Source organism: Zonotrichia albicollis, chromosome Z (genome assembly GCF_047830755.1).
Source record: "Zonotrichia albicollis isolate bZonAlb1 chromosome Z, bZonAlb1.hap1, whole genome shotgun sequence".
NCBI lineage: Eukaryota > Metazoa > Chordata > Aves > Passeriformes > Passerellidae > Zonotrichia > Zonotrichia albicollis.
Genome location: NC_133860.1, coordinates 8,502,496 through 8,511,931, shown reverse-complemented (window position 1 = coordinate 8,511,931; position 9,436 = coordinate 8,502,496). Strand labels below are relative to the sequence as shown.

At 58.8% G+C, this 9,436-nt stretch overlaps 1 protein-coding gene across 2 annotated transcripts in view; it reads right to left on the bottom strand.

Annotated features, from left to right (window-relative positions):
• SKOR2 (SKI family transcriptional corepressor 2) overlaps positions 1 to 8,504 on the bottom strand; it is a 33,412-nt gene extending 24,908 nt beyond the window's left edge. Inside the window, exons 1-2 of one of the 2 annotated variants that reach the window (XM_074533188.1) lie at positions 8,330 to 8,504; positions 1 to 1,782 (exon numbers count right to left, since the gene is read on the bottom strand). The exon at positions 1 to 1,782 is cut by the window's left edge and continues 456 nt beyond it. In XM_074533188.1, the coding sequence (XP_074389289.1) occupies positions 1 to 1,749 (1,749 nt within the window). In that variant the 5' untranslated portion in view covers positions 1,750 to 1,782; positions 8,330 to 8,504. Of the gene's footprint in view, positions 1,783 to 2,280; positions 2,409 to 8,329 lie in introns of those variants that run through there. The other variant, XM_074533189.1, reaches the window with a different exon arrangement.
• Between the last annotated feature and the right edge of the window lie 932 nt (positions 8,505 to 9,436).

Here is a 9,436-nt window from a genome sequence, read left to right as displayed (position 1 = left end):
CGGCGGCGGCGGCAGCAGCAGCTGCAGCGGCGATGCGGAGCGCGGGGGGCCGCCGCCGCCGCCTCCGTGCAGCTTGGCCAGGCTCTCCGAGTCCTCCTTGCCGCCCACCGGGCGGAAGGCGCTGGAGTGGTGGTACCCGCCGCCCGCCTTGCGCCCGCCCGCCGCCTCCAGCAGGTGCGGGTGGTGCGGGGGGACCCGCCCGCCCCCGCCGCCGCTGCCCCCGTCGGAAGCGGCGGGCGAGGCGGGCTCGGCGCCGCCGCCGGGGGGCGACTCGAACAGCGGGTCCCGGGCGGCGGCGGCGGCGGCGGCGGGCGCGGACGGGGGGGCGGCGGCCGGCGGCGTCCCCAGCCCCGCCGGCCCCGTGCCCAGCCCCGCCGGCCCCGCCTCGCCGCCGGGCTCCGACAGGTCCAGGAAAGCCTGGCGCAGCAGGCCCGCCCCGTCCCCCCCCAGCGAGCATCCCAGGGCGCCGGGCGGCTGCGGCGGCGGCTGCAGGTAGGTGGGCACCGGCAGCCCGCCCGGGGTGCGCGGCGGCCAGAACATGCAGAAGGGAGGGTAGAAGGCGGCGTCCTTCCTGCCCGGCCAGAAGAGCCCCGAGAGCCCGCCGCCCGCCGCCGCCGCCCCGCCGGCCTTGTGCGCGGCCGCCCCGCCGAGGGCATCGCCGCCGCCGCCCTCCTCCTTCTTGTGGCAGAGCCCGAAGGCAGCGGCTGGGAAGCCGTAGGGGTGCGGGAAGAGCCCGCCGCAACCGGGGAACTTCTGGAGCATGCCGCCGAAGGAGCCCTTGCTGGGCACCGGGATGACGGGGTAGCTCCGCGGGCTCTTGCCGCCGTGCGCCGCCGCCACCGCCTCCTGCAGCTCCTCGTCCTCCTCGAAGCGCGGCCGCTTCTGGTGCAGGTCGGGCGGCGCGGCCAGGAGGTGCGGGCTCAGCAGCCCGCCGCCCACCACCGCCGCCGCCTTCACCGAGCCCAGCGGGTGGCAGGCGGCGGGCGCGGCGGCGGCGGGGGCCGGCGGGGCGGGCGGCAGGGCGCGCTTGCGGCTGCCGCCGTTGAACATGGCCTTGACATCCTCCCAGGCGAAGACCAGCTCATCCTGGGGGCTCTTGTCGGTCAGCTTCAGGTGGCGGCGCCAGGAGTTGAAGTTGGCGGCGTCGGGCTGGGTGTACTTGGCGTCGGGGGTGCGGTGGGAGTGGAAGATGAACTTGTTGGGCGAGAAGTACATGCTGCAGTAGCTGCACTTGATGCACTTGGCCCGGGAGCTGTTGTAGCGGGCCGGGATGAAGCTCCCGCGGCATCCCCAGGCGCACTCGTGGGACACGTCGAAGGCGAAGTTATCCGGCAGTTTGGGGGGCCGGTTCTCTCCCAGGAAGGATTTGCAGAGCCGCTCGGCCTCCCTCTTGGTGATCATGCCGCAGCGGCGGGAGGAGATGGGCATGGCCCCGGCCCGCCGCAGGATCTCCAGCTGCACCGGCGTGCACTGCACGCAGGTGATGCCCAGGGCCACCCGCCGGTTGTGGATCTCGTTGTAGCTGAAGTTTTTGAGGAGGGTGTTGGAGATCTGCGCCAGGCACAGCCGCTCTTGCCCGTCGATGACCAGCGAGACGATGGGGATGCCGTAGAGGATCACCTGCCCCACCTGGTTGGGCTTCATGGCGGCGTGGCCGGCCCTCGGCTGGCTCATGGGGTCCGGCGGGTACGCGCTGGACGGCGACGGCAGCAGGATATCGGTGGGGCCGGGCAGCGGGCTGGTCGCCATGGTCTCAGCGCCGGGGGGGCTGCTCTGCTCTAGCTGCGGGAGGGGAAGGGCACAGAGACACAGTGCTGTCAGCCGAGCGCTCTCAGCGATGGGGGGTCCCCGCCGCACGCACCCCGTCCTCCCCCCGCTCCTCTGTCTGCCGGCATGCGGAGGCGCTGCCCGTCAGGAGGTTTGCTCAGCGACCCCGAGTCCTCCGAACCTCCTGTGTCCTCCAGCTCCCCGGAGCTGTCCGCCCCCGCGCATCCCGGCTCTCCGGCGTGCGCATCCCACCGCAGGTGTGGAGATGGCGGCACACGAGCGAGCCGTCCCCGTCTGGAAGAATCCCCGAACCCACCCCAAACACGCAGCAGAGCCCCGTGTCCGTCTCCTCGCCCTGCAAACCCGCCGCCACCCGGGAGGGCTCCGCGCGGAGCCTCCGCGGGCACACGGCGACCGAGGAGCGGCCGCGCCACGGGGAAAGCTCGGAAGAGGAACAAAAACCCCCCAAAGTTTCGCTGCTCCCCGCGGCTGCCCGGGCATCCTCCCCGTTACCTCCGCGGCCGCTCTCCCACCGTGCCGCCGCCGGACCTTCCTCCTCCTCCTCCTCGAGCTCACGCAGCCGCCGGCAGGGAGGGAAGCGCATCCCGCGCCCGGACCGAGCCCCCCGCCCCCGGTGCGGCCCCGCGGGCGCTCTGACGTCAGCGGCCCGGGGGGGCGGACGGGCCCGGAGCCGCCGCACGCCCCCCCGGCCGGTGGGAGGCGAGCGGGGCTGGGGGCGGCTCCCCCATCCCTCCCTCCTTCCCTCCTTCCTTCCCTCCCGCCCCGTCGGGGCCCGGCCTCCCGCCGCCCCTGCCCCGCGCTCGGTGTCCCGGAGAGAGGCCGGAACGGTGGAAGGCGGAATGAGCTTCGGGTTTGTTTTATTTAGCCTTTTTTCGCCTTCCTCTCTTCCCCCCGCCCCTTCACGGTCTGAGGCAAATCGCTTCCGAGAAACGGAATATTCTCCTTATGTACCCCACGTCTTTTTCGGAAACGGGGTTTTTTAAGGGGTCGGGAGAAATTACGGGGTAGGGGAGGAGAAAGAGAGGAAAAGTTGATTTCTCGCCACAACCGTGTCCACACGAGCACGAACAGCTCCTGTATCCTCATTGCCATTCCCAAATACACCGGAGTCATTCACCAGAACCACTTTCACAAGCACCTGGCCTCAGATTCCCGCTCCCACAAAGACCGATACGGCGCAAATATGTTCTGCTTGGGTTTGTTTAACTTTTTCCCCTCCCCCCCAATTGGTTGACGTCCCCAGCTAAGGAAAAAAGAAAACAAAAAAAACCTCCCAGCAAATAGGCTGCAGAACGGTGGCGGTTTCTGCTTTTTTTTTTTTTTTTTTTTTTTTTTAATTTCTTTTTTTTCCTAGTGAATACAGTGAACTGAAAATGTAGATTTTTTTACAACAATCACCTCCGAAATGTTGGGGGTCCCAATTGCCACTCTCCGCAGCGCTGGGAGAGGACGGAGCGACCCTGCCGCGAGCCCCCTACCCCAAGGCAGAAGGCCAATACCGCTCAACGCCGCTGCTTTCCAGGAAGGAAAATGGCAGAAAAACGGCTAAACCCCGGGAAAATTAAAAACTCATTCCTAGCCAAAATGGGGAGACAACTGGACCGTCAAGTGTTTCCTAATACCCTTCTGATTTATTTTCCTTTTGTAAAAATGTCTGTATCTCTCTTTTTCTCTCCATGCAGATGACCAGTACTTAATGTTTCTGCACATTTAACTATGAAAATTTGGTGATTTCTTTTTGGTTTGTCTGGGGTTTTTTCCTCGGGCGTCACAGATCCAGACGGAAATCTCTACAGCCACCTTTCCCAGGACATACACACTAAAGCTCACACCTTCTCTCCTTTATCCGGGTTCTCGCTAATAATAGTAATAGTAATAGTAATAGTAATAGTAATAGTAATAGTAATAGTAATAGTAATAGTACATCTCTCCTTGTTACTTCTGTCACTTCCTATTAAACCTTGCTCTTCCCCGTGTCGCAACTGTCACAGGGAGACTTCCCCCTTTTCCCTCCCTCCTACTTTTTTCCCGATCCCCTTCTGCACGGAGCCTGCTGCTTTCGTGTGAGCAATGGCTACAAGCCTCACATTGGTGACATTTTAATCAATGCTTCCTAGCCACACTGACATGAATTTTACACTTCAAAACTCTCCTCCGCCAGCTAATTGATTCAAATTGTTTTATTGGTTAAACCCGTGTCACACATTGTATGATCTATTACCACGCCTCGGAGAAAATCTCCGTTCCTGTCTCCGCTCCCGGGCCGGCTCCAGGAGGGACGGGGGGTTTTGGGGAGAAGCCGCTGGGTCCTGCGGGTGCTCGGAGCCGCTCCCCTCTGTCGCGGTCATTCGGCGGCTCTTCCCCGGCCGCTCCCGGGAGAACCCGGGATGCGCAGCTTCGCCCCAGGCTCTGAGCCCGGCGTTGGAAGAGGACGGGAAGCGGTCGCAGGAGGCGAAAGGGATGGGAGGGTTTTGCAAAACGCCTCCAGCGAAGAGAAAGGTGGAAAACTCAGGCTCGGGACAGGGTTGTCGCTAGCCAGAGACTACGTTCTATTTTGTGGTGACTAAACGAAAAGTAAAACTAAACTGTCTTTTTTTTTTTCCCTTTTCTTTTTTTTTTTTTGTCACCTGCTTGGTGTTGTTGACCCTCCTTTATTCCGTTGTAAAAACTGAGTGTCCTCCTCCAGTCCCTTTAAAGGGAAAACTCAAACCCGCGGGTCGGGATGTCTTAGCTCCTGGAAGGAGGAGGCGCAAGGGCCACCAAATTTGGGGCAGACACTGACCCACACCAGCACCGTGGAGAAGCGGGGTGAGAATTCACCGTTCCCTACTTTTTTTTTTCTTACTTAAGCCTGTTGGGAAACCTCATGGGATGGCAGGACCCCAGTGCGTGCGTGCCAGGGGTGGTTTGGCACAGAAAGGCTGGCGGGCACAGGGGCCCGGAGGCTCCGCAGGTGTCCCCAGGCGGGCGAGGCTGGATGGAGCCCACCCGGAGCCCACCCTGACCAGGACGAGGGGCGGAAGGGAATCCCCGCTGGAGTTGGGGTGTCCGTGCCCATCTGGGGGCTCCTGTCCTGATGCTGACTCCGATTTCTCCCGTTCATTTCGTTGCTTGCTGTTGCCATTTGGCTAGGAGTCACCTCTCGACAGAGGAGTGGAAAAGGCGGAGAAACTTCTCACGGAAGCCTGGAAGGGCTAAGCAGGAGTCCTGACTCCTTTTCCCCGTTCCCTTCTCTGTCGCAATCCTGCCTCGGAGCGGGAGGCGACAGCAGCGCTTTCTCCCGCCGCGGATCGCTCCGTGTGGAAACGAGAGCGGGGAAAAGCGGCCAAGTTCAAACCATCCCAGCCCACCCTCACGGCCTTTATTTACTTCCAGAGAGCTGAAATGTTGTAGCAGAGAGGCCACGAGAAGCGAGATAACCTTGGTGCGTTTAAAAAACCACAAAGAAAACCACCCCCCCACGCTAATCCATTCCCTCCTCCCACCTCTCCACATCCCATTGAAACTTCCAGCCGTGTGAGTAGCAGAGGTATTGTTATAAAACATCTTCTCCTAACAAAATTTAGACTGCAAAGTTTGTTTTTGGTTATTTTTTCTTTTTTAAAAATACTTTTGTGTAGGTTTCGCTCGCATCTCTTGGTCTAGAGCAAAGCCCTTTTCTAAGTAGCATTTTTTTTTAATCGCACTTTATTATATTAAGCAGAAAGGGCATTTGGAATAGAGGTGGTCCCATCTGGAAAACCCCGGAGCTCATTTAGATCACATCACTTCGGGCTTTTGTCTCTGCTCTTGAATAACCCAGCTAGACACAACAAAAGGGTAGAGATCTCTACGTGGAGTTTTTTCAGTGGCAAAAGGACGCCACGGAAAGATGCTTCTATATTCGTAACAACGAGGGGAGAAACGACTCAACGGGATCTTCTCTTGGCTCTCGAAAGACACCAGGGGAGTTGAGGGATGGGGCGTTTTTAGGTAGTTTTTTACCCCACCGGTAGCTGAAAACCAGCGCTGCCGGCTGCAGGGAAGGAACCGAGGACGGCACCTTTTGTCTGACGGAGGTCTCTTAAATTCCCAGTTTAATGTGCTCGGAGCGACCCAAACCGGGGATGGTCCTAGCCCAAGGTACGTGCGGAGCTGAGCCGGGAGGAGCGGTGCCCCAGCCCCCAGCATCAGCACCCGATAGAAACAGCACCTCGGAAAAATAGCCATTTATCATTTTATTTTATCCTGCTGCGGGAAGGGAGCGGCGGCCCGGGAGGAGATGGGCGCTCCCCAACCCTCCGTTCAGCTCTTGGAAACATGACGGGGATTATTTCTCTTCTGCCTGAGGATGGGGAGGAAAGGGCTGCAAGTTTAGGTGTGCGTGAATTAACACCCCGGGGAGTGGTGGACTGGGGGGCAGGGAGGGTTAAAGGAAGATCCCAAACGCAAAAAAGCCACCTCAGCTATTGATTTTTTTTTTTTTCCCAAACGCATAAATTAAAGAGCTCTGAACATTTGCATGAGAAACGTGCCTGCTCCGAAGTATTTAAACAGAGCAACAAATTTCCATGCTGGTGAAGCAGGGCCCCAGTCGGGCTGTGATGGGGAGCAGCGATCTCAAACTTCCGAGAGAAACGTGACGAAGAGGCATCACGTCAGTAAATAATTCAATTTTGCGTCTTTCGGAACCCAGTAACCTTGGGTGTCTTAGAAAGCAGATTGTACAAACAGGCAATTAAGATGAGCACAGAGACTTTCAGAGGAGATATAATGAACCAGCTTTAATTACTATCTTGAAATTAAAAATGTAATATACAGATTTAAATTTATTTTCACCTAAATTGTGAATAAAATTATATGGCGTTCCCCGTCCCCCCCTCTTTTCCCAGGCTAAGAAACGAATTGCCACCAAGCCTGCCACTAAAAAGTCTGAAGTACTTTCCAAACCCTGCTCCCCAGCACGCAGTAATAATGATACATTTATCATTACTGATGACCGCCCACTGGTTTATTATTGCTTTGTTGCAACTATTACAATCAAGAGATTTCTTTATTTACTGTTAACATTCACTTAAAGCTGAATGTTAATGACTCTTCTGAATTCACCGAAGACTTTTCCGTTATATTTCAGGAGTAGTTACGGTTTGGGTTTCAGAAACGGCAGAAAAGGAGAAGAGATGCTGGGGTGGTGGTTTGCTCCTGGTTTTTATTTTCTTTAGTCTTTTTTTTCCCCCCCTTCTTAAAAGGCTGTTTAAGAGGATTTATCTAAGTCGGATTTTCAACAAAGAGTTGCAAAAGCCTTGGCGTAATGTACGTACTTGACTGTAGCTAATTATGAGTGTATTTTATTACAGGAGATTCATTCATTATTGATAAATGTTTGCAGTAACTTCCTGCTATGTAGAGTTGTATTTTACGAGGAATAAACAACCTATGGGTATTGGGAGTGTTTGGCTTTTACGCTTCTGCACTCTTTGACAGTTCCCATTACCCACTTCGGGGTCTGGTTTGTCACCTTCCCTCTTTTTACACCCAAAAAACAACTTCTTCCCTCTTCCCTTGCCACCGCATTCCTTCTCGTTCCTTCACCCCTTGCCACGATTTCAGAATTATGGTTTTAAAAAAAAGTGATTTGTATAGCACAGGATTTTACTATAGGTACTCTTCCCTAAAGCCAGGTCCGTATGGATGTCTCCAAAAGGTTGCACGGACCGGGATGAGCTCCGTTTCGGGCAGGAGCTGTGCAACAAGCAGGCAACGCACACGGAGGGCTGGGAGGGCGGGGAAAAGGGTTTCCCCGAGGGCTCCCCGCTTCGGCTCCAGCTCTCGGACCCCCGAAGCTTTGGAGTCGCAGCCAGTAAAAAAATACTAATCAATAATAATTTAAAATATCTCATTTTTCCCCTCCCTGGCTTTTAAACATCGGAGACGCTGCTTAAGCGGAGGAGGCTGGTGGTCGCCTCTTATCCCACTTCTCCCCAAAATCAGGCCCTTCCCATGCAACGAAGGTCGTTCCAGGGGGGAAAAGCCGATCTGTCCGGGGCAGGGGCGCAGAGCTGCACTCAGCCCCGCATCCCCGCACCGCATCCCGGTGCCGGCCGGACCCGAGAGCTCCGTGCGCTCCCCTCCCCAGCAGGTCCCCGCTTTGCGTTTGGGGACCAGTCAGCCCTGCTCCAGCCCTTTCCGACCTCCACACCTGGCCCAAAGTTCACGATTTGTAAGGAAAATTAAAAGCCGTGTATATGTGGGAGTACACACACGCGAGAGAGACGCGGGAGCGAGGAGCCGCGCAAGTAAAGGGATGAGCGGCGCGGCTCCAAACCATCGCCCCTTCCCTCCGCGGCCGCCCAAACTTGCGGGGGGCTCCCCTCTCCCCTCGGCGCTCTCCCAGCCAGATCCCACCCGGCAGCCGCCTTCCACTCCCCTCCCCGCGACGGCCAGCGCGACACCACGACCTATCGCGACAGCGAGCGACAGCGCTACCTGCTCCGGGAAGGCACGGTCACACCCAAATCCAAAGGCTCCCGCCGGCCCCACCACGCCCCAGCGCCAGGCTCACCTGGACACCCGGGCTCCATGGGCTCTCGGCGGCTGCGGCCGGCGCGGGGCCGCTCCCGCTCCGCGGCTGCTCCGCCGCGCTCAAGTTTGGCTCCCGCGTCTGCCGCGGCGGCTGTGCCGCGGGTGGGTAGCGTCTCGGACGCCTTCTAGCAGCCAGGCAGCGCCTTGCAAGCCGCGCGGGGAAGCCGCCCCCTTCCCCGGCCCCCTCCCCTCGCCCCGGGGAGAGCGGCGGCCGCCCCCGCCCCGCCGCCAGCCCGGGGCAGGTCCGCCCCGACGGCCGCGGAGCGTGGCAGGGGAGCGCCCCCCACATTCCCCCCGCCTGGAGGGGGGGCCACAGGGACCCTGTTGCAGGGGCGGACTCGGCTTCGCCAGGCTCCCCCCACCCCACAAACTTCCCCTCTTCCCCCAAAATTTCCTTTGCCTCTTCCCTGCAAAACAGAAATGCTGGCGAGCCCCGCGCCCCCCCAAATTGTGAGTGCTTTGAGGGACAGCGGGAAGGGTGTCCGCACGAGCCCCTGAGGGAAATTAGGGGGGTGGAAGGGGGGGGGTACTGCCGCCTCCTTCAAGCCCTCGCACTCCCGCAGAGGCCCCGTCCCCAGCAAAACGCTTCCCGCAGATCACTCGACGTGCGGAACAAGGCGGCTGCTTAAAAACACAAAGCCGGAGCCCTAATGAGTTCAATTACAATGTGGTAAACACATTGCCTCTACGCTTTAATTAAGCCGGCTGTCCAATTTTAACTCATTAGTAATTCATTAAGAGAACAGCCTTTAGCTGGCTGCGAGGAGTTCCGAAGCTGGTGCGGTTACGCGCCGTGCACATCCCGAAGTATCTAAGGATGGGAGAGCGGCGTCTGTCCGTCCTCCCCCAGAAAAGGGGGCTCCTGGACCCCAAAGGGGATCACCTGTTGTCCCAGCTGCTCTGGGACACCCTCGTAGGGAAAGGGACACACGAAGGTGTCGGGCTGGGGAGGAGGAAAGGAGAACTGAGGTTATCCGGGACTCCCCGTCCCTTTTCCCTCGGGAGAAACCGGACGGATTTAAGGGCAGGCGGAGGGACACACTGGGGACTTCGGGGTTCCCGCGCCCCGTCTTAACAAAAACAAAAC